The sequence below is a fragment of the Puntigrus tetrazona genome, chromosome 11 (assembly GCF_018831695.1).
Source record: "Puntigrus tetrazona isolate hp1 chromosome 11, ASM1883169v1, whole genome shotgun sequence".
In the NCBI taxonomy this organism is placed as follows: domain Eukaryota; kingdom Metazoa; phylum Chordata; class Actinopteri; order Cypriniformes; family Cyprinidae; genus Puntigrus; species Puntigrus tetrazona.
The window spans coordinates 23,308,850-23,334,111 of NC_056709.1; the positions used below are offsets into that span (position 1 = coordinate 23,308,850).

Below are 25,262 nucleotides of genomic sequence, written 5' to 3' on the forward strand. Positions count from 1 at the left end.
TAAACACAGTCACGGCCTTTTCAAGCTGAACTGGGATTGCTGGATTGTCTCTTTTGAATGATAGCCGAAGCCTCAAATCAAAACAGATGAGGATGCTCATTTTCCCAGCAGTCTTCACCTTTTAAATGCCCACTGTCTGTTGCTCGGCCTTTCGCTCAAAATCACGTATGACACGTTGATTTCACCCACGGAGAAAATACCAAGGCTGTCGCTGGAGCCACAAAAGAAGAGTGAAAGAGGTGTTTGCGGTAAGCACAGTTTAGGCTAGTCCCTTTTGTACCTGTTTGATGAACTTGCTCATTGTTTTTTCTGATTTGATTTCTGTTTTGTCATCATTTTATCCATTTTTACCCATTTTTATCCACGTGTGTCTGTGTTTGTATGCCTGACGAGTCATTTTTCTTAAGTTGTCTGCATTTACAATGATGGTTTTTCCGATCGGCAAAATGGTTAAAGTACTTTTGTCTCGATTCTCTCGGCTCATTGTCTTGTACATGGACACATATGGCACATTTTTGAGAGGTGTATCTGCATCAAACGAACAGCCTCTGCGGAATAAAGAGGCTCTCAATGTTGGCCGCCCAACCAAAAAGAAAAAAAAACATAGCTATCCCTTTAGCTTTGTCTCTTGTGAAGACTTGTTTCCAGGCAACCCATTGTAGGTCTGTGTAAAGAGAGACCGTTCCTCTCTTTCCTCTGAGTGTCTGGCGTTCTCCTCACTGCATGCGACTGGGGAGATGCCTTAAATGTTACAAATACACATCCTTCACTGAGCTCGTCAATTTCAACACATGCTTTTTCTTGTTTTATTTCAGATGGACGACGACAGGCCACACTCAGGCCCACGTTCCAATCAGCTACGCCGTCTCGCCTCCTACGTCTTCTCGTCCTCCACGCTGGAGACAGAGCAGTACCCTCACGCCGGGGGATCCTTCATCCAGCGCAGCCGCTCGGCCGAAAGCAGCCCGGCTCACGGTAACCTCAGATCGGGCTCGAGGCGTCACGCTCCCCTGCAGCCGCCCGGCAGTCCTCGCAGCAGGCACTCCATGCTCAACGTGTCCCGACTGCAGATCCAGCAGATGCTGGCCAAACTAATGAACAAGAACAGCTGAGGACAGCTGATGTAGTCTCTTCTCATACACCCATGTGAAAGACTTTTTTTTTTTTCTTAACAGGATGCTGAATTATTTTTGGGAACTTTTCTGATGCAATAAACTGTTGAGGGCTGTAAGAACGGAATTACGTGTTAAAGAGAATGCAGTGCTTTTACATTTGCTCTTCGTACAGCGGTGGGCAAAATGATTAGAACGCTAGTATTTTCACCCTGCTAAAAATGTTATTTTTAGGTTTTGCTGTGGTCTGTCAGTAGGAGATATCAGTTTACATTTCCAAACATTCATTTTGCTATTAATTGCAATAATCCAGTGAGATTTTTGTTTGACGGCAGCCAGTGCTCCACACAGAGATCTCATCAACATCCAGTCTGTCTGGAATCACATGAAGAAACACAAAAGATTGAGGTAGACTGTATGCAACGCAAGAAACCTACCTGCAAAGCTACATGCTAAATGCTGCAAAATAAGAATTCTGTCATAAATTTCTTTATTAATTAACTTAATTAAATCAACATTTGGTGTGACCGATTTTTTGCGTTTGCACATAGGATTTTCAGGTAGCTTTGCAGGTAGATTGCCACAGTTCTTTTCTGTCTCAGTTTCTTCATGTGGTTACAGACAGAGTGGATGATGATGAGATCAGGATCTCGCTGGATTATTACAATTAATGGCAATAAATGAATTGTGATGAATGAATTTGGAAATGTAAACCGATATTTCCTACAGAGACACTACAGCAAAAGGAAGAAATAACTTATTTAAAACTATTTTTAGTGGGTGAAAATACTAGTGTTCTAATCATTTTGGCCACCACCGTATCTCGCACTTTCTTGATCTGAGCGTATGCTTTAGTTATATCAACCACTAAAAATCACAATGGATATTGCAAAGGTATTCATAGACAAATTTCACTTCATTATCTGCAGTTGTGTTTGTGTACCTCTGTTGCATGTGTGACACATTTCTGCATTGCATTTGTGGTCATCCTGAAATATACCTGATCACATTATTTTAGCCTAAAGTGACCAACTGCATTTAATATGCAAGTTATTTCATTGCCTTCCATCAAAAAAGAAAAGTTTTTTTTTTTTTTTTTTTTTACTCATGGTGTTTGTCATTGAGCGTGTATGATTATTACATTCGGTATTTAATCATTTAATTATAAAAAAGGCTGTCGAACACTGGCTGTCGAGCCATCATTCATAGTACATAATGTTCCTTACGTACACAGGCTTTCAATTTTTACAAAGAAAATGTAATTTTCCTGTGCTCTAAAGGTGCTTTGCCTCACAAAGGAGATGTTATGCAAGTTAAATGAAAGTGTTTTAAATGTAAAATGGTATCATAGGAGCAAAAGGGAATAATATGTCTACACTTTTGTAACCAATGGCGTGGCATGCAGGTGTCTGGTTATCTTCTGCCAACTAAATTTGAGATAAACGAGTCAGCTGTTTTGAGGCGGTCATAAATGAAAGATCAGCACGCTGGATTTTGGTTTCTCTGCTACTTATTACATTTATTATAGCCATAAAGTAAGCAAAAAAAGAAGCATTTTCCATTCCGTTCTGTCGTGTGTTCAGGAAGGTTTGTAGATAAAAGCTTCCATGTCTTATTTAATCATACATGTATGTGAATAGAGCTTTGAATGCACCATGTAAGCATTATATCTCATTGAGTACCTCCTAGTAAGTCTTGGGTTGGATGCAAAGGTTTGTGTTGTATGTTGCTGAGTAGCAAAAGTGTGTGTTTAGGACTGCTGTAGGGTCTTTAGAGTACTGTTTCTCACTAGTGCACTTTAGAAAAAGACACTGAATTGGAGCCATATCTGTTTCCTTGGCGATTCGAAACAAAAAATGCCATTGATTGCAATAAGATGTGAATGGTATGAGAGGTGGTCTGCTTTGTCATTTTCTCAGTTAAAATTCACCACTGTTTCTGAAAAGGAGAATTTAAAATAAGGGCATATTATGTACATTAGTATGACATAGACATTTAGTGATTAAATAGCACCTTTGTTGAATAATCTTCACGTTATGGATATCAGTGGCTAAAGTTGTTTTAACCTAGGCTTGAAAGCAGAATTAATCTCATAGAATAATTGTGGTAGCAGGAGGAGATCTTTTGGCAATATGACATAAGAAGCATGACTGAATTCTGAAGGGGGATGAATTTTTATTCTTGTTCTTGAAAGCAGATGAAATGGTCATGTCATGTTTTTTTAGTAGTGTTTTTGGGGGGTGGGGGTTGTTCTACAACTATTTTTTGTTTTGTTTTGCTTAAGAAGCATACTAAAAAGAAATCATAAAAGCATAAAATCGTAACATTTCACAAAAAGTGTATGCCAAAATCTGTTGTTTATTCACACAAGCATAAAACTCAAGTCAGTTTTGGAGTGTTTTTCCGCACCTTTATATGATCACATTTTCTGAATTGTGCAAGCATTTGAGCAGGAATGATACATTTCAAAACTGACTTGTTTCTGGTACTGTCACAGTCATGGCTTCTCACATGAATGTACTGTTTATATACCCAAACAGGCTGCTAACTCTTGCACTTGTTTTGCACATCTGCTTATGCCTGGTTTACATCAATGTTTTAGCATTAATTGAACAGAAATGACACCGGCATTAATGGTGCAAGAAAAGTTGATATTGTTGAGACTGTCCAGGTCTGTTGACCAGGAAGTACTGGAAAGACAATGATCTTCAAAATCTTGTTTTTGCATGACTAACAACTAAAGTTAGATCATGAAAGCAAATGGAAATGTAAGACAATTATGAATGGCTTATGTTATGCCTTTATGTTCCATTAATTGTATATTAATCATTGATTTGAATACTAATTGATTAACAGAGCAGCTTGTCTTCTTGAAACCAATGTATTTAATTGACAATATTCACAATATATAATTGACAAATACATTTTGCATAACGCATTGGTAGCGCAGTATTTTTGTGCTGGAAAGATCTACAAAATAAAATTATAAAATGTTAGCATGGCCCTTATATTTAGTTTTTTTTTTAATAACATTTTGTTCATTTCTGTACACTGTTTACAACATTTTCTAAGGCCTTTTAGTTTATCTTTACCAGAACATCTGCATGTGATGCTCTGAAATACCAAAAAGAAATAGTTTTCACACCCAACCAAACTGCTCTTATGTCTAATGACTTTTACTTTATGCCTATACACAATGCCTTTGTCACAATAACACGTTTTATATGAAGGAAAATGCTGTATCATAGCTGTAATGTGCATGTTGTATGATGTATTGTTGATTGCAGGGTCATTCTTTATAATGTATGTAGGGCAATGTGATGGATCAAGGACATTTGGAGAATAATCTTGCCCGCTGCAAGGGAGTGACAAGCTGGGAGAAGCTTCATGTGAACTACAATGAACTCTATTATGTTGGTACCAATACACGGCTGAAAAGCAACAATGTACACAAAACAACAGATAAGCTCTAAAAGAGCTGATACAAGCACCGACTGTTGTCGATATTTAATGTATTCAGTATATTTGCAATTAAAAACAACTGTGTCAACAGTAACAGCGGTAAGCTAAAAGTGTGTGCTGTAAAATATCAAAATGTAAAAATAAGTTGCGGAAGGTTTTATTTCACTTTTTATGTAACCAGGCAAGTCACTTAAGATCAAGATTTTCATTTACAATGACAGTCTGGTATTGTTATGTAATGTAAATGGGCTATGATCTGTTAGATTGATGTACAATAAGCATATTACCTTTTCTATCACAATATCACTGTACAATACGCTTGTAATATTTCCAAGTAAAGCATGTATTTTAAACTTTTTTAAAATTACAGGATGTATGTACATCAAGAAAGAGAATCCTGTATATTTAAAAGCATGTTATCTTGTTGGTTTTAGTCTATGTATTGTTTAAAAAAACCTGTATGTTGGGATACACTTGAAAAAAGCAAAATATGACTGGCTGCTGTAAAAGGGAAAATTCTTTAACACATTTTTGTGCCTTTTTTATGTATGTAATCTAGACAATCTTGAAAAGCTTGTGTACAATTTAAACAAAATTAAAGTCTTTGAGAGAAAAAAAAAACAGTTGTGTTGTGTGTTTGACAATGACTGTGAAGAAAAATATACTCCATTCTGAAGTACATTATATTCTTGTATGCATTAAGTATAGGTTTTCCAGGAAGATCCCACTGAATTAAAGTTTATCATAGTTTTTCTTATGTTTCCTTATACTTACGTTATATGGCAGCATTGTAACTTGTGCATTTGTTGTCTTTTAGGGCCCAACCCCGAATGAGCCTTTATTGTCACCCACTGACTACAGAACTAAATCCCCATCCTCAGAGAAGGAAATGTTCCATATCCTTCCTAAACTGCAGGCAAAGAGAGCTGACTTCCTCACCGTCATGCTTACAGGAAGCCTACACCAACGACGGGCCTTCACGGCCACACCACCTGAGACACAAGACGAAGGTCCCAGAGATGACGACGTGACAAAGAGTGAATCTAGTAGTGGTGCGAGTGAAAAGAGCACTGAGCGTAGTCAAGATGGGGCTCCATCTACCTTAGTGGCCGATGATCCACACAAAGAGCCAAAAGAACCAGGTTCGGTTGCTGATGTAGATCCTGACCAAGAGGATGTCTCAAAGACGCTTGTTTTGTTTTCACCAGGAGATATGAAGAAGTCTCCACATGCTATAAATGGCACTGAAGTGGATCAGGCTGTGGCAGGATCTGTTGCCTCTCAAAATGAGCAGTTGGAGGAAGTTGGTCAACTAGAGGTAGAGATCCAGGAGGACATAAAACAGGCAGATGACAGGCAACCTGATGCAACTCCTGCTGACCCATCCATACAGACATCTAAACCAGTGGTGACCATCTCAACAACTCAAGTGGCCCCAGCCTCAATTGCATCACCCCCTTTCTCCAAAGTGGAGCGAACTTTTGTACACATTGCAGAGACAACCCATCTGAATGTCATGTCTTCCAATGGTGCACAGGTACCTGAACTTTTGGAGGAGGTTAAAGGAAACTCACAGACAAAAGGTACAGATAAGTCCCTTTCTCAAGAGCCAGGAGAGGTAGCTTGTGTCCAGTCTGAAGTCACCTCTCAGATTCTTACAGAGGGACTTTATGTACCTAATGTTAATATTCTGGATAGGTCTTTGCCAAATGAGAGTAATAAAAAACAGGATGATCTTGCGGTTCCTCGACCCTTAGACTCTAGGGAATCTATTCATCGAGATTCATTAACTGACTCCACACAGGACAAGCAACCAAAAGAGGAACATCAAGAGGAGAACACAATACTTGAGAGTGTTTCTAAACATCCACGGCCAAGGAGCAAAAGCCGAATTCCTATCCTAGTCCCGGAAGATGAGCCAGTATTTGACCAATCCCTGTCCACCAAAGAACGACTGCGTAGAAGAGCCATGCAACAAGACCTGGCCCGTCAAGTTGTGGAAAAACAACGTCAGGGTCGCTGGATGAGACTGAATTCCAGAAATTCATCCTCGTTATCTTCTGGAGATGAGCCTAAGAGACCTTCAGAGACTCTTTCAGCTACGGGCTCAGAGGAAGATATTGCTGAATCTGATGATTCCATCAACAAGCTCAAGAAGGAGGCTGAGGAAAAGTGCCGAACTGAGTGGCACAGCAGGATCCCACGACCGGTCACGCCAATAAGGAAGCCTTCAACTAAACTAGTAGTCGCGGCTCCTGTTATTCAGCCTGAAGCAGAGACTCCAAAATCAGAAAAAAAGGCAAGCAATGGGTAAGTCTAGTTTAACATAACTATAATGTATTACTTGTACACTAATTTTGCTCAGTCCTGTTGACGGCATATCATAAGGTATGGAAGAGCATTAAGGCCAAGTGATATTAAAAATAAATTTAAAATGTCTAGAGATTAATTTTAGTTACATTGCGAGATATAATAAAATAAAATGAACTCATATCATTTTAGGAATATTTTTATTCTCTAAATGTAATTATTCTTTTCATTTTAGACATTTTTCTTAAAATTGAATTGAGTTTAAAATTATAATGATTTTAATCTTAATGTGGTTTTATTTTTATTATTGCTTGGCCTTATTCCTCTTCTGTAATAATACATTTTGATACATTAAATAGATTTATTAAATTTAGGGTTTTTTTTCCCTTAGCCCAAAAGTACAGTCACAATCAGGATCAAGTGCTCCAGCGCTTCACGCAAGATCGAAATCGACACTGTCCCGCTCAGCCATGTCAAGTGGAAGCAATCGCATGCCGCTCTCCTGTATTCCGGCATCCTCCCGTCGCAGCTTGAGCACCGCGAACTGCACTTTCTCTTCAACCCGTATAGCTAGTCCTTCACCCCATAGACTACCCCTGCAAACTGCACTCAGTGAAACCCGCAAGCAGCCGTTTGCCCTCCGAGCCACTGTGGAGCTCCCTGTGAAGTCTAGGACTACTACTTGCAGTGGTCCTGCAAAGGATGTCAAATCATCACCAAACCAACCTACCACTACATCTGTCAGGAATCGAACCAAAGCTCCTGCTCACACGAAGAACACGGTTCCCTTAAAAAGGGAAAAAAGCACAAGCAACAACACACCTGCAGCCAGATAAGACACTGTGACTGCTGTTTACTGGGATTGTTTCTTCTCAATTACTTGAACATCTTGCCTCAAAATGTAATCTGCCCCATTGACCGAAATTAACCTTTTTAATTAATTTAATATTCTTCCTAATCAGTGAATGGCTAGTTCCAGTTTCTGCACCAAATAATTTTATGTCGTACTATAAGATGAAGAGCTTTCACTTTGGTGGAAGTTTCTTGGAACATAATAGAGGAAATGTCGCATTTAGCTTAAACGGTGCTATACTGTATATGTGTTGTTCTGTTGTGCATATTTCATTTAATATATGGTTTTTGAAGGTGTATTTTATTATTAATTAGATGCCAAGTTGTCTTTGGCCCTTTACACACAATAAGGCTGAAAGGAGATCATGTAAAACTATTTATAACATCTGAAACAGTCGTTCAGTATATTACATGTATTTAGCCAGCACAAATTATTCAACACCACCAGACACACAGAACGTTGTAAAATCTGCCACATATCCATGGACAAATGCACAAATTTCCTCTGGTCAGCAGCTCGGCCCTCTTTGTAAACCTTGTGATGATGGGCATGCCTTGTCTTTAGCTTGTTACAAGTGTTTGATGATACTGCTGTATGCTTGTACATATTCTTTTCAGTATTTCTTGCAGAGACTTCTTTATTTTTATCAGGCAAAGGAAATGGTAAAGTATTTGGGTTTTAATTTTGTTAAAAGGAATATATTGTGGGTTCTACACCGAGTTGTCTCATTTTCTAAGCATGGCAGAAATCACACAGTTATTGATAACTGTCAATACAGATTATTTCTAAATGAACAATTCCCACCTCTTTTGCTCTTATTACAATGGTGAGATGTTAGATTTTTGTTGGAATAAGGAGCATAAAATGATCAAGTCTTAACTGTGTTATGTTGTTTTTTCTACACAAGACACATTTCAGTCATCGAAAGCATTTACACATTAAACTCACTTCAAACTGATTCTTTTTAATCAGTCATCCAAAAAGTTTTAGACTTGCTCATGCCACTGAAGTCTCAGTCAGACTGCGACAGAACTTTGTTGTATAACGTAATAACATGATTCATTAAATATAAATATAAAATAAATATAAATATTTTATATCTGTTTCTCTTAAATATTAGAAATTCAAAAATCAAATTATGTTGACCACATTTTGCAACAGAAAGAAAAAAATGGCTTTTCTCCTTTATATAATACAGACATCTCACTTGCTATTTTCAGTCCAAAAGAAAAGATAATTGTGGAACCAATGTATTTCCTCTCTCCAGCTAGTCAGGTGAGGGATAGTGAACTTTTAAGGCCTGGGACTCTTCTTTTTCTTGAGCTCGCCAAGACAAAGACCTTCTTGTGTCTCGTTCAGGCCCTGAAAAGCATGACCGAGTGTTATGATAACATATAGCAATTCAGCACTTCACATCTACTCAGACTGTTCAAGTGTTTCTCAGGAACAGAGCGCATTTCATCAAGAAGATTTGGATTCTTATGGCTGAGTAGAAAATACATTAGAAACGAAGAAGGACAACAAATCTATCCGGTAGCTCATCTCACCTTCAGCTATGAGGTTTGAAGACGTCCTTAACGAAATTGGTGGCTTTAACAAGTTCCAGTTTCTGGTTCTATACATCCTATGGCTCCCACGCGTCATCCTCCCGCTGCACTTCCTGCTCCACAACTTCATCTCGGGTGTGCCACCCCATCACTGCGCCCTGCCTCAGTTGGATGACCGGTACGCAGCTGGCGCAGAGAAGGACAGCGCTGAGGTCTCTGCACAGATTCTGGCACTTGGCATCCCACGTAACGCAGATGGGTCCTACAGCTCCTGCAAGATGTACCCCCTTCCTTTTGACTTTGACCCTAATGCTGACCTCTCCCTAGTTTATGGAAACCGATCGAATGTGTCTGTGCCATGCCAGCATGGATGGGTATATGATCGCTCACAGTTCATGTCAACAACCGCAACTGAGGTAAGAACTTTCAGCTTTCATGTTTTTTAATATGCTGACTGAGTTAATTATTATGTGTACTACAAAAGCTAGAAGGTCTTTGACCACTAGATGGTTAATACACATTGTTTCACTAGTACATTCTCTAACAAATATGTTGATCTTATACTCTTTAAGGTATGATTTCTCTCTCTTTCTGCAGTGGGATTTAGTATGTGACAACAAAAAGCTAAACCAAGCTCTTGCCACGTTTTTCTTCGTTGGAGTGACAATAGGTGCTATCATGTTTGGCCAGCTGGCAGATAAGTATGCTATTTTTATTATTTTTATGTTCTAGAACTTATTGTTTCATGCTTTTCCCCTATGACTTTATTTCCTATCATTTCTTTCATCAATGAACCTCATACGAGATTCCTTAGGCTACAAGCCGGTCACATGACTTCTACAATCAAGTGCTTTTACTCACATGTCTGAGGTTGAAAAATGATTCATTCCCCTTGATTTGTTCTGCATAGCTGACTTGTGCATATTTATCATCTTTCCTTGCTTTCGCAACAGAGTTCAAATATTCTTTATCTCATTATTTGTCATGGAACATGTCACACATCAAAACTGCTTCCCTCTGGCTATTCTGTGTAACAAGCATGACAGAATGCATCTACAGTTTCCCATGTGATTATCAATCTGTGAATATCCTGCGTGGTTAAATATGTCTTTTTATATCACTCCACAGGTTTGGCCGAAAGCCGATGATTCAGATTTCCTTTGTGGCCAGTTCTATTTTTGGAATTGTTGAAGCTTTTTCTACATCTTACGTGATGTTCGCCATATCAAGAACCTTGTGTGGGCTGGCCCTCACCGGGATGTCTATCACCACAGTCGCCCTGTGTATCTATCACTTTCTTATTTCTTATTATTTTCAATCTCTCTAGACCGTATGAAATCCTGGCTGATCCTGTTTAAAGTCTTGTCTTGTTAATGCTTTTTGAAAGTATCTTATGCTCACTAAGGCTTGTATTTGATCAAAAGAAAGAAAAAAAAGAATCCCAAAAGTTTTAAATCAGATTCTAGAAGAAAAACAGGTTGAACACACATATCGTTGATTTAGAATAAAAGACACGACCATTATGGTGTTTTACAGAGTAAATAATTTCATTTTGCTGGTAATATTCATGCTGGTAATACCTTCAAATTTTGCTCATTCTACAGGTGTTGAGTGGACAGACATTAAACATCGCACATTTACAGGAACTATCATCAGTCTCGGGTGGAGTGTAGGTAACATGCTTTTGGCTCTTCTGGCATATCTCATCAGAGACTGGAGGCACCTCATCCTGGTAGTGACTTCACCTTGCCTTGTGGGCATAATTGCCTGGTGGTAAGTGGTGCACATGAGAAAAAAAAACATCTTTAAATGTACTTCATGTATAGGCCTACATTAATATTTTTCTCCTGTGTATTTTATCTCAAAAGGTGGATTCCTGAGTCAGCAAGATGGCTGCTGGCCAATGGAAGGGTGGAAGAGGCACAGAAGTATCTCATTCAGTGTGCTAAGATGAATGGAAAGCACAGTTACACTCATAAACTAGACACTGAGGTAAACATATCCAGCTATCCTTTACATCTTCATTACATGGATAGTTCGCCTAAAAGGGAAATTTCTTTCATTAATTACATGTCTTTCCAAAACTGAACACAAATGAATTCTGAGAATATGAATATATTACCTACATTTTTATATGTTTTTCAATAACTACTGCTTCCCCCTCACCTAACATTTTTTTTCTAAGACTAAGAGACTTCTCACTAATTTTATTTGGAGCAAGCCAAGACTGAGACTTTCTTTGCTTGTGTGGAAATGTATTTATTTATTTATTTATTATTATTATTTTAAATAACCTGTCTGGGGTAGGTTGTGAAAAAACATAATAAAGATATATTGCACAAATGGATTCCGAAATAATTCTCTCCCACAAGCAGCAAGGATCCCCAAGGATACGATCAAGGTCCAGAAACAACATTGTTAAAATAATTTTGACATCAGAGGTTCAACCGTAATTTTACGAAGAGGAGAGTACTTTTTATATTTAAAGAAAAGAAAAATAATAATTTTTTTAAACAGTTAATTTTCTCTGTGTCACCCAATAGTACCATTTTGGAGAGTGTCACATACGTGAAGAACATATGCTGCTCTGTGTCAGCAGCACCAAACGCAGATGCTTATGCTTAACATATGTGATACTCTTCAAAACGCCGCCAAATTGATACAGAAGAGAAAAATAGCTGAACTGAGTCATTATTTTTGTTTTCTTTGTACACAAATAGTATTCTTGTAGCTGTAATTCATAAAATTATGGTTGAACCACTGATGTCATGTGGATTATTTTAACAATGTCCTTACTACTACTGTCCTTCATGGGAAATTTGTGCTACTAGTAACAAAGTTTGGAATGACATGAATGTGAATCATTAATGACAGAATTTTTATTTTGGGGTAAACTGTCAGTTTGAAAATGAATTAAATAATTTTATCTGTGACCTTTTTAGACTTTAAAGAAAATCACCGTTAGCGAGGTCTCCAACAAGAATCATTCCTACCTTGATCTAGTGAGAACACCGAAAATGAGGAAGATCGCGTTTTTCTCAGGGATTTTCTGGTATGTGGGGAGCTGTTTTTGTTTCCCATTGTAAACGACAGTCGAACGCTGTGAATCGACAGTCTTCATTTAATTCTACAGGTTTGCCGTTGCTTTTACCTACTATGGCATCAGCTTCAACATCACTGGGTTTGGCCTGAACATCTATCTCACGCAGTTTGTCTATGGCGTTATTGAAGTCCCAGCTAAGATCGGGACCTACTTCACTCTGGATTGGATTGGACGCAGAAATGGCCAGGCGTGGTCTCTCATTATAGCAGGATCTCTGATTGGACTTAACAGTATAATTCCAACAGGTACTCTTTTATTCTTTATCTCTTTATACCAGATTCTATGATGGATGTTAATTATTTAAGGAATAAAGTACAGGTTTTGTTTTGCTGTTTCGTCCACAGAGTTTTCTGCTGTGCGGACAGGGATTGCAATTATCGGGAAGGGATTTTCTGAGGCAGCGTTTACCATTGCCTTCTTGTACACGTCTGAGCTTTACCCTACTGTACTCCGGTAACTTTTACATTGTTGATGCAAAATGATTGTAATAGGTATGCATGTGTGTTTCTGTTTTATGAAAAGAGACAAAACTGTCATTTTTTTTGTTTTTTCTATAGATATTGCCACTTGATTTTGAAATAGAATTACCTGCTTGGCTTCTCTGTATCTTTCCTAGGCAGTGCGGCTTGGGCTACACCTCTTTTATAGCTCGTATTGGAGGTTCGCTGGCTCCCATGGTCATATTATTGGAGGACATGTGGCGCTTTGCACCCTCTGTAGTGTTCGCTGCTACTGCAGTTCTCAGTGGATGTGTGGTCTTTCTTCTGCCTGAGACCACAAATGTTCAGCTGCCAGAGAATGTACTGGATATAGAGGAGGGCAGGTATAGTATATAAGCACACCGAAATAGCTTTCTGCTGAATCACACTAAATGTCAAGTACTGTTCCACCTACGAGACTTTAGACAACCATCTCACATAGCGTTTTTAAGTGACTTGCACTACATTTGATCATTTAACCGTAATACTGGATGCAATTGTGAAATGCTGTGAAATATTTTTCTCATAGTCATTTGTTTTATTTATTAAAGGCACACAGTGACCACGGAATCGGAGAGGGATGTTGAACTGAATGAGATCAATCAAGCACCTCTGAATTTACAAGAGAAGGATTCATGAATGAAAACACTGTAATAAAAATTAAACTAAAAATAAAACAAAAAAAAATTCCTCAGTTAAACACACTTATGGACATATGTGAATGAATAGCCTCAACTGCAAGTAATGTATGGTGCATAAGGGATAATATTATATATATATATATATATATATATATATATATATATATATATATATATATATATATATATATATATATATATATATATATGTATGCACACAACTAAAAATTGGAAAAAACTGGAAAAAAAAAAATAAAATAAAATTAACAAGTCTCTTCTGTATCTTTAGAGAAACATAGCCTTATGGTGGAAATGTTTGCATGATTCTTATCTTCTTGTTCATTATGCATTTATTCTTGCTATGAAAAAATTCAATGGAATGCTATACAAACAGTACGTATTACACCCTTTGTTTAGAATTAAGAGTTTTGGTATTAGCACGCTGTCAATATATGTGACTATGTTAATGTTTTTAAAAGTAATGTTTTCATAGTAGCAGTTAACACGGGTTTGTATTTGTATTTTAACAATAACGTGTCCTTTTTTATTATTAGACTCTCAAATAAATATTTTACACAGTTACCACAATTACGCTTTTGATGCGTCTTGCCTGTCAATCGTCTATCAATACCGCTCCGTGGCGGCAGGGGGTGCCCGTGCAGCGCCGAATACGGCAGAATGAGCCGCGTTTCACGGGTCAGCTGTTCACTGACGTGCTGTCGTGAGCTCCCGAGGAAGTTTTGATTTTATTAGGATTTTATAAGGATATGACCCTGAACAACATGGCAGACCCAAGACGATCGAATAAGATTTTTCGGTGAGTGTTTTGTCCGTATTTGAGACCATTTAAGAGCCGATTGAGAGGAGAGTTTTGCCTGGCTGTTTTCTAGCATCGCTGTTAGCAACAGTTCGGCTAATCATTAGACGAGATTAACGTTAAATCAGATTTACATCGAAGACGTTTACGTTTTTTTACGTAATAACGTGTTTTAAATGACACCATCGATTGAACTAAAGATACATGCCAAATTAATACATATTAATTTCAACATTCATTAAATATGTTAGTTTATAAATGCCAGTAGTCTACGGTTGTACGCATTGGATCTCCGTTGTTATGCCATTTACTACGAGCATACGTTTAGGATATATTTTCTGACGGGATTGTGTTTGTTTTGGTAGTAACGTTACGAAATGAAAGGGCATCATTAATAGTCAAGGCGTACTGTGTTTACAGCTACAAGCCCCCCAACACAGAAACTAACCCCACGCTGGAAGATCCTACACCGGACTACATGAACCTGCTCGGCATGATCTTCAGTATGTGTGGCCTGATGCTCAAGGTGACTTCACCCTCATCTACATAAACGCCTGTGTTGACGACAAACATTGACTTTTACTTTGCGATCGTCTCATTGTTTATGACTAAAACGTGCAGGTTGACGCTCATCTGTGAATTAACCTCCAAAGTGTTGTGTTTTTGGCAGCTTAAGTGGTGCGCGTGGATTGCCGTGTACTGCTCCTTCATCAGCTTTGCCAATTCACGAAGCTCGGAGGACACCAAGCAAATGATGAGCAGCTTCATGTGAGTCGCTTATGCTCGTTTGTCACTGAACGCAAATTTAGGATGATGTCCTTTATCCAAGTACAAAATTGTGATCTGCCTAAAGAGATGCTTGAACGTGTAGTGCCTCTGCGGCCTGCCAGATTAAACGTATGTTCGTTCCCTCAGGCTGTCCATATCGGCGGTCGTGATGTCTTATTTGCAGAACCCACAGCCCATGTCGCCGCCGTGGTAACAAATAATCCAAACCCAGTAAGCCGTCTCAGCAGGGATGGCATGAGAACCAGCTGATCCACCCACAGTCCTTCTGGAGCGCAGGGATGTACACTCATCAGCCCAGCTGGCCAATCAGAGGCTGACAAATTGACCGATGCAGCTCCTGTACGATCGTTTCGACTTTTCTCTGTGCTCACCGGGGTTGTTTTTTATGTATGTTATCACGCTATGCTAAAATATTCGTATGCTGTGAATTTTTTGGAGAAATAAATGAGCGATTTTGTGCACCGCTTCAAACATTTCTTTGTGGCCGTATTTTCATGTATACACAGTTAATTAGTGCTAATTAGGACACTTTGAAGTGCAAAACTAGAGATTGATGTTAATGTATTCATCCTGCTGCTGCTGCTGCTGGCTAAATGTGCAGATGGAAGTTTAAAAAAGCCTTTTATTCTGAAAGATTTAGTTTTTTCTGAGGAGATGCTGCTGCAAAACTGATAGACAGTACTGTACAGAAATGCCAGATTTGTTCCTTGCAGTGTTTCCAAGATGGATTCTGCATAGGCCTGAAGGATCAAGGAACAACTGGCAACTCGTGAGATTTGTGTGTGTGGTTTTGTTTTTATAATTATTATTTTTTTATTTTTAATAAGAGCAATCTTTGGACTCTTGTTTTTATAACATCAAGGTTGCTTCTTCAAAAACAAAAAAACAAACAATTTGGTAAAAGAAACGTTATATTTGTCTATAACCCATTACACCACTAGGTGGTAACATTTTCTCTCATCTTAGAATCCAAAATTGTATGCAATATTATAATCTAGGCCTATTATATGATGGTTAGTGGTATGATTTCTTATTGCCAAACATATCTTTTAATTTGATGCTATAGCTTTATTCTCAATAAAAAAATAATTTGAAATAAAATAGTTTTGAAACCAATGCACTCACTGAAAATGTTAAACAATATAAAACTGGTTGAAATCCATTGCATTGATTTTATTATTATTATATATATATATATATATATATATATATATATATATATATATATATATATATATATATATATGTGTGTGTGTGTGTGTATTATAACGTTATAGGACGTTAAAATAGGAAATATTAATGTATTTTTTGTGTATCCAGTTGCATTTATTATGACGAATGTTTTATGTCATTGATAGTCATAGCTGAGTAAGACATTTTTCCATCATTTGACACCACTTAAGTCTGATTGCCCTTATTGGCTAATTCCTAATCCATATAATGTTAAAGCCATTCAGTAATTATATTTTATTGTAAATGATTCTAAGAAATACTGCTGATTGTTAATACATTTTAATTACGCATCCCTCCTTTTGATCAAGGAAATTTGCCTTTACATAAATAAAGTGTACGCTTTCATAATAAACCTGCGTGATGAAGAGAAGATGCACACATAGCCACACAGTCTCTCAGCCAACGCGCAGAAGCGGTCAAAACGCGACGCTCCGCTCTCAGCGCCAGTACAGTCACGTATCCGTTACGCGCACAGAGCGCGAGACTGCTTGTACGAGCGCACGCGGGTCTTTTCTTCAGCCTTGACGAGATTACACTGAGAGAACATACAAAATTATCCGTTTCGCTCAACAACAATATTCAACGACAGAATGTTCCGAGCTTGAAGATGGATATGACCCCCTGCTCTGAGAAAACGGACCTCGGACCATTCAGTTTGTGTAGTTTTTTTGGTAGTTTTGTCAGTTATAAACTACAGGTGATCCGGACGGGTCCAGATTCCAAGATATTCTCAGAAAAAACACAAACATCTTTGGTGAGTGTCGTGGAAAGTGTTTGTCTTTGTAGTGTCTTCACAGTTGCCTAATATTTATTTATTCATTTTTTTAAAATTCATGCTCTTTATTTTCTTCCATTTAAAGATATGTCTATATTATTTGTATATGTTATATTGTATTTATACATGCTCTAAAATTAAATGTATACATATATTTAAATATAAATTTAATGTCAATTGTATTATACCAGTATATAAAAATTATATATTAAAAATATTTTTTTTTTTCAAAATAACCTAATATATATATATATATATATATATATATATATATATATATATATATATATATATATATATATATATATATATATATATATTATATTTATACTTGGAATATTTGTGACATCGGAGAAGAATCTTGAATCTTTTTTTGATTGAAAAGTGCCACCTTTGTAAATATAGCACCATGTAAATATATGATTTTACTGCCTGTTTTATTCACTAGCTATACTTTGGTATTGGTTGTGTTTAACAAAAGACTTTTGCATTCGTTGATGATCTCCTGCCTGTCTTTTGCTGTTCCCAGTGTGATGGCTTACAGCCAGAGCTATTTATCATAATGTGTTCACTCAGCAGATAGCATATTATTTATGCTCTGAATGGTACTAAATGCAGCAAATCATTTTATTGTGTGTTCAAAGATTTCCCTCCTATATAGCAATGCACATGTCAGCATCAGAATTGGCTGAAACTTCATTTCATCAACCGTTTCTGATTACAGTTCACTATTAAATTCATTTCAATACGCAGCCGTGCGAAATGCCTGACAGAAGTATAAAAATCGAGTTCAGGAAAATCTGAGTTTGGTACTTGACATCTTTGAGTAGGGATTGTGATGGCCATTATTTCCATGGGTAAGTTTTTGTGGTTTTGGAGAACTTTGTAAATGTCACCCTAATTGCATGTATTCATACACACCCACACAACGGTGAGGCTGTCTGTGGGCTGGTGCAATGGAGATCCAACCCACACAAATGGCCACTTGCTGTAACACACAATGATGCAAATGAAATCATCCGAAATTGGGTCTTACAACCTTTTGTGGCTATGCTTATGCTTTACCTCGTCGTTACGGCGAGATTTATGGTGTTGTCGCTGTAGCAAACAAAGAAAAGATGGTTTCTTTTGTCTTGTCCAGGAAGCAGCCTATGCATCAAACCCTTTTAAACAAGGACGAAATGTTTTTCCTGACTTAAATGTGTGACGTGAATGTCACAGTGCTACCAAGCTCCCAGGAAGAGACCTAAGAGTGTGTGAAAGCCTTTCAGGATGTCTTCTGGTTCTCCTTCACCTCACTGAATGTATTCCCTGTTGGAACCGGCATGCGTATTGTAATGGCTTTGCTCTCCATTGGCCGAAAATAAAGAGGCAGATTTAGTTTAGTTCCATCTTTAGTGTCTGATCATTGAGACAAGCTGCGTCTCTCCTAATCACAGCCTGACAAAAAAACCCGCCTGTCAACAAAGAGCACAGCCACAATAAGGACTGCAGTGTGAATGCGTTCCATTCACATTTTGGCCACTCTGCTTATCTTTTCCTGTGCTTTACTCCATCTGTGTCTTTGCTTTTATCTACTCTTTGTACTTTCGGGAAGATCACCATAGCGTTTGCCACATCTTCAATGCTTTGCTTTCAGAAACAGAACAGTAGAAGCGCTATCAGCCCTTCCGTCTCTTCTCAGAGAAAAGCATAAACTTCAGACTGTAGCGCTGCCTTTTGTCTGTGCATGTGTGAGTTTATTTTTGAAATCGTTGAGTGTGTATGTGTCACTTTAAATTACTTTATTCTTCTGCCCATGTCACAGCGGACAAATTCTTCAAACACCGTCAGCATAAACTGTAGTACCGGAGTGCATCATTTATTTTCACCTGACGTTGGCCTATTGCAATTTTCTCTAAACAACTATGCAGCCTTTTTTAATTAAAACTCCCTTGGTGTTTTTCTTCTCTCTGCTTCCCTTTCCCACTTGATTGCATGTCACATAATTTCCCCTTCACTTGCTTTTGCTTATTTATTTATTTATTTATTTGTCGCTGCTGTCAGTTTTTATTATTATGATGATGATTATTACGAACAACTATAAATATGCTAAAAACATTCTAATATAACTATATACATTTTCGGACAAAGATTTAATTATGTAACTGTATCTTTTCTTTATTGGAAAATACTATTGTAATATTGTTCGTAACACTGCAAATAAATAAAGTATTATCAATAATAGCAATAAATAATGCATTGTAGCAATAATAATAAATATATTCACTTCTGTTATTTCTGCCCACACAGAGCCATGCTGTCTCCCATGTACGCAGACCACTCAGTCATCATGGAGAGAGCGCCGCCCTTGCGGAAAGGAGGGAGAGTGCAGCCTCAGGGCCACAGACTCCGCTCTCATCCTCCCACCAGCGGGAGCAGTGTTTGTGCCAACCCCACCTACTATCATACTGTGTATGACATGAGTAATGAAGCATGCCCAGTTGACTCGTTTGACTACAGCAAAACCAATGGAGGGGAAACCGTAGTGACGGATGGGACCCTTTACTCTTTGATGCCCAGTGACTCTCTGGTTCCTCCCATCCGGCGGAGAGGAGGCCTAGTTGACCACCGTGATGTCATCAAAGCACACCAATCCCATAAACTGCAGAGCACTCCCCAGGCACGACGGAAACAGTGGGAGTGAGTATTAAATCCGTACTTATTGAAACTACTTTGTTTGTTAGTTGGAAATGTACAAGAAAAAAGTCCATCATAAAGTCCCAATCACACCACTTGTTTTGGCATGTTTAGTCATTTGATGACATTTACTTCTAATGTAATTTTGTGCAGGTAGTTTAATGTCAATGCTAGTCCTATGAATTGAAATAATCAGCAGCGTAACCTTGTTTCATATGAAATGTCAACAGAGATCCACATTTTAAAAGAGGTGGTTGTGAAATACACCCACCTCATTTATCTTATTTTTTTTTTTTTATCTACCAGAGCTGGGAGTTTTTTTTTTTTTTTTTTTTTTTTTTTTGTAATGTGGTTGAAAGAAATCTGGATTTTGATTGTGAACAAAATCTGGATTCCCAATCTATTCCTCAGAGACCTAGTTTGTTTCCATGCCTCCTCTACAGCCTTCAGGGAGCAGGCTGTCACTCAAAATATCCATCTCTATCGTATCTCTGAGAATAAAGGGCAGGTCTTGTAGGTGTGTGTGTGTGGAGAGGATGTGTATGGTACGGACACTTTGATGGACACAGAGATGACCCCTGCTTCATTTGGCCGCTGTGTGTGCAGTTGTGTCTGACAGCAGTTAGAGAATGTGAAAAGCATGAACTCTAGTGAAATGGATATTGCTTGAAATACAGAATGGAAAGGGATTAAGACTGAGATTGCAACATAATAAGGCAAAAAGGACAGTTGTGGTGATGCTGTGGTTGCTAAAGATGTTTTTGTTGTAGTGACGTAAAAAGCCTGTTTATATTCTTGTGTTGTGATTAGAGGGTACATGCTCCTCACGAACTTGTCAGGTTCAGTCAAATCCTTTGCTGACTTTAGCTTATAATTGGAGCCTGTCAAGATGATGTGTGTATTTCTGTGCAGCTAGCAGCACCAAACAGATGAGCAAAAATCTTGCTTTCCATCCATATATATATATATATATATATATATATATATATATATATATATATATATATATATATATATATATATATATATATATATACATTATATATATACACACATATATACATATATACATATACATACATTATAAAATATAAATGTAAATCTCAATTTATATTTATCTATATTTATATTAGTTAATTGTGTTAGATAAAGTGTAAACTGCATACACAACTGATTTGCACATTATGTGCATTGTATGAATATAAAAATATACAATATTTTATGTAATGAAAATTAGACGACTTTATATATACTTTCCTTTATATTACAATTAATTTTATACTTTTAGCTATAGTGAATAAACAATTTCTAAATGATTGTCAGGATTCTAGAAACAACTACAAAAAAGCCATTAGGTCAATTTATATATATATAAAACACACACACACACACACACACACACGTATATGTATTTATAAAATGTGTGTCTGTGTTTTATATACATAAATTGACCTAATGGCTTATTTGTAGATGTTTCTAGGAGAAGAGGAAACAATTTTACCTAAATAGTAACTCAAAGTAGAGAGTGCATGTTCTTTTCCACCTTGACACTGTTATAACAAATACTTCTATCCTCTGCCTCAGGTCTCAGGTGTGTAGAAGAATATGCCTGTGTTGTTGTGTGTTTGCGTCATGGTGGGACCAAGTAACAGTGAATGTAGAACGGCAGTGGAATCCAGTCACGATTTCTGTTGCACTTTAGGGGTGTGGAGGCTTCCACTCTCATCGCTCACCCACTCAATCTGGCAACCGTAGCAATGGGGAGACGTGAGATAACAGGTTACTGACAGAAAATGCACCCTCACCTTATTCCACTCACTCTCTCCTCTCTTTCTCTTTCCCTTTCTTGTCTCTGGTCTGGGAGTGATCAGCTGTAACTAAATATGAGCCCAGGGAGTCTGTCACAGAGCAGAGAGGCAGATAAATGCACACATACACGTACGCACACACACACACACACACACACACACACACACACACACACACACACACACACACACAGAGAGACAGTATAAGACACACATTTAAAAAGCCATTCAAGCTATTCAACACATGAGATGTCTGAGAGCACATTGCAAATCTTCATGTAATCTTTTATGTAAGTCTTTTTGTGATATTGACCATGCAAACTCTTTTGTGGAGATGGTCAGATGTTTGATGTTTTTGTGCCAAAATACACAAGGTGCTCTTGGCATTTTTATTAAATGATGGTGAAAACGTTGTTTTTGTATTTAAGCATAATTTTAAATATTTAAAACTCTAATGATACTTTGTTTTATGGATTTATGCATTATTTATTTTATTCCCTAAAAATGCAAGCCCAGTAAAACAAGTGATAGATTCATGAATTGAAACTCTCCCATACTGGCCCCAGCTTTATTGTTGAGCCCTAAAATTAGAAGCAGTTTCATTAGTGTTCTCGGATTCTTCCAGTACAAATACAAAAACATGCACTGGAGAGTAGACTCTCTTTCTCTTCTCTTTCACACGTTCTCCTGCCACTGCCTTGTGCTCGGTGTTTTCCTTAAACATGGGGTATGTCTCTCGCACACTCTCAATTAGAGCAGTGCTATATTAAAACAGCCTCTTAAATAGACAAAAAAACCTCTTAGCTGTGTATTACATCTCTTTTTCATCCCTTCATCTGTGTCCCACATCCCTCCTCCTTATCTGTGCTGTAGATTGCTTCAAATCTCCTATCAGTCTACCTCCTACAGCATTTAGAATGGGAGGCTGTAAAGTATTTTACATATAGACTATACAGACACACACAAGCAATCATAATCACACACACAGTCTTACACAGAGACACTTGGCAGCAAGTGCAAATGGATCAGTGGGCAGTGCGACAAGGGGGCAGTTTTCGAGCCTCACGCTTCCACAGTTTCCGCTGGCAGGAGAGACCTAAGCCACATAAATAGGGTAGCCACGCTATTTTTAGCACCCATAAAAATGGCTTTTTAGTATTACCAAGGCCGCAATGAACTAAAGTGTTGATTTAAGGCAGAGAGACTGCAATGATTTGTGGTAAGTGACGTTACAGGTGCGAGGGTGCATGATGGGTCAATGTCATCTCGAATGATTTTGGCAGCTAGCAGCCACAGTTCTTTTCCCAAGGAATGAGAGAGTGCCAACAGACGCAAATGTGCAGACTTCCTGATTAGATCCTTCAAACACTTTCGATGTATACCGGTTGCGAGGGCGGAACTTTTCAACAGAGTGGACCTTGGTGAAACACGAATTTTATGAAGTATAATTCTTTTCTCGTGATCATTCAGAAATCGTTGTGATATGCTGATTTCCATTATGCTCATTGCTCTTGTGCTCAAAGACCTGGGATGAATAGAAATTAGTAAATTAATTAATTAAACACTGCATTTATAATAAATTACTATTTGTAACTTTATAAATATCTTTATTATGATTTTTATTATATAAGCAGAGTGAATAAAGAACAGAATGAGTAAGTAAAATAATAGGAGATGGCTATTGTGACTGAAAGGAAAAAAAGAGATTTATATTGTGATACATATTTGTGCTTTGTTCAGAAGAAAACACTTTTGTGCTTGAGTGGGCAAAAATCGTGTGGTAGTAAAGTTATATTTGAAGTTTTTATATTATATATATATCTATATCTCACAAAAGTGTTTTCCAAGCTTTTTAAATTCACAGAGGCAGCATAAACCTGCATGTGAATCACAGCTGTGGGAAACAATACATCACATCCTCATCAGTTGATTGTTGTTGATTTTCATGCAGCTGACAGAAAAGATGATATGCAGAGCAAGATCAATGATAGGCTGTTGCAGCGTGTTTTATGATGGCAATCAGATATTATTTCATTCTTTTTTTTCACAAGTTTAAACAATGATGTATCGGTTTCAAGGCAGGCTTCTAAGAGAAGAACAAATGTCTGGATAGTAAATCAACTACATTGTGCATAGTAGGAGATGCTCTCAGAGAGGAAAACAGCTTAATAAACATACTAAATAATGCCTTAATGAAAACAGTTTCATGGCCAAAAACCAGTGCAAGTGTGACCAAGGAGACATATATTTAGTCTATGTGACAACACTTAAGGAAATTGTGAAAAGGAAAGTAAAGGAATGAAATATGCAGCAATCAAGAAGAGGAATGAAACAGTCAGACAGACGTATGAGGATTACAGTGGCTAATGAAAAGTTGATATTTTGGCACACAAGGTCAAAAACACTTTCATTGTCTTATGAAATGCTTTGCTTTTATCTTATTTGCTCAACAACTACCAAACGATTCACTCAACGATTTATTTTCCTGAACCCCCTCTTTGCGTGATCCTAATCTTTGGTGATTGGTCAGATCGGTCTCATTTCATCATTTCGTCACGTCTGTAATGACTTCAGAACAAACGCAGGTTTCACAGGTCTGCCCGCATCAAGTGGGTGGAGAATATGCTAATGTTTCATGTTGTTTTCAACAGTGTTTCAGTGTTGACTCTTTCTTTTTAGAGACAATAACTTTACAGTGCTTTTCAAAACGTACACTTTTGTACCTATTATGTTTATATGTGTACACTTTAAATGCTAAAACGTATCTTTAAGGTACCTTGTACCTTTTGAAAAGGTACCGTCCCATCGACAGCTTTTGTACCTTTATTTCTGATTGCAGGATGTTTCCATTCACTTACACATGTATTGGTCAAAAATTCCAATGAGAACAGATAGCAGATAGCTTGTTATCCCCTTTAACACTTCTTTTTTTTTTTTTGCTGTTGTTTCTGATTTCCCTTTTCGCTTGCAGTCTACTTAGTCTTCATCTTGCCCTCCATCCCTCCTTTCTTTTTTTCCTTTGGTCTCCCTTTTCCAACCCTCTTTTCTAATCTTCTTTTTGTCTTGAATCAATCTGGCTGATTGCCATGCATTGGAGACCTGTTCCAGACAGAAGCATCCCTTAGGACCTACTTTCTCCAATGCGTGTGTGCGTGTATATTGATTGCTTTCTGGTCTTGTTGGGAAATCGTAATTCCTGATGTGTTTTAAGCCCTGTTGTTATTGAATTTCCAAATACACCTCAGCAGTTTTATGCGGCTATGTATCTGCATTATATTCATTACTCTACATAATTACTTGGCTGGATTCAAATAGTGCACAAATTCATTATGTCAATTTAAGAGTGTGTGTGTCGTAAACCAATGTCTGGTTTTTGAGCATAATTTATTATACCTGGGATTCCTGTCAAACCACAGTGTTCTCTGAGCCCGAGACTGCACCTCCTGCATCTCAATTATGCATTTGTGCCATACTGTCTTCCTCTAAGAGATCTCAGAGGTGACGCGTGTTTCTGTGAGAAAGAAAGCAGAACTGGTTTGACAGTCTGATAGGGCTGATTTGAATGTTCAATCAGTTTGTTTCAAGAGTTTCTGCCTACTTAAAAAATTGTTTCTTTAAATGTACTCACCTTCAAACCACCCAATATGTAATGAG

The 25,262-nt window shown here is 37.6% G+C and overlaps 3 protein-coding genes across 6 annotated transcripts in view; all 3 read left to right on the top strand.

The window, feature by feature from the left end:
- ttbk1a (tau tubulin kinase 1a) overlaps positions 1-8,616 on the top strand; it is a 28,025-nt gene extending 19,409 nt beyond the window's left edge. For all 4 annotated transcript variants that reach the window (XM_043252660.1, XM_043252658.1, XM_043252659.1 and 1 more), the window contains 2 exons: positions 5,392-6,884; positions 7,276-8,616. In XM_043252660.1, the coding sequence (XP_043108595.1) occupies positions 5,392-6,884; positions 7,276-7,720 (1,938 nt within the window). In that variant the 3' untranslated portion in view covers positions 7,721-8,616. The remainder of the gene's footprint in view (positions 1-5,391; positions 6,885-7,275) is intronic.
- A 670-nt stretch (positions 8,617-9,286) lies between these two features.
- Positions 9,287-13,622, top strand: slc22a7a (solute carrier family 22 member 7a). The gene is made up of 10 exons (XM_043252662.1): positions 9,287-9,700; positions 9,882-9,985; positions 10,413-10,567; positions 10,889-11,057; positions 11,153-11,276; positions 12,227-12,336; positions 12,418-12,632; positions 12,732-12,840; positions 13,004-13,210; positions 13,418-13,622. The coding sequence occupies exons 1-10, from the start codon at positions 9,293-9,295 to the stop codon at positions 13,503-13,505; spliced, it is 1,689 nt and encodes a 562-aa protein (XP_043108597.1). The 5' UTR covers positions 9,287-9,292; the 3' UTR covers positions 13,506-13,622.
- Positions 13,623-14,166: 544 nt separating this feature from the next.
- On the top strand, positions 14,167-15,586 carry wdr83os (WD repeat domain 83 opposite strand). The gene is made up of 4 exons (XM_043251420.1): positions 14,167-14,324; positions 14,745-14,850; positions 14,995-15,092; positions 15,240-15,586. Exons 1-4 carry the CDS (start codon positions 14,275-14,277, stop codon positions 15,304-15,306), a joined length of 321 nt encoding a protein of 106 aa, XP_043107355.1. The 5' UTR covers positions 14,167-14,274; the 3' UTR covers positions 15,307-15,586.
- The last annotated feature ends 9,676 nt before the right edge of the window (positions 15,587-25,262 follow it).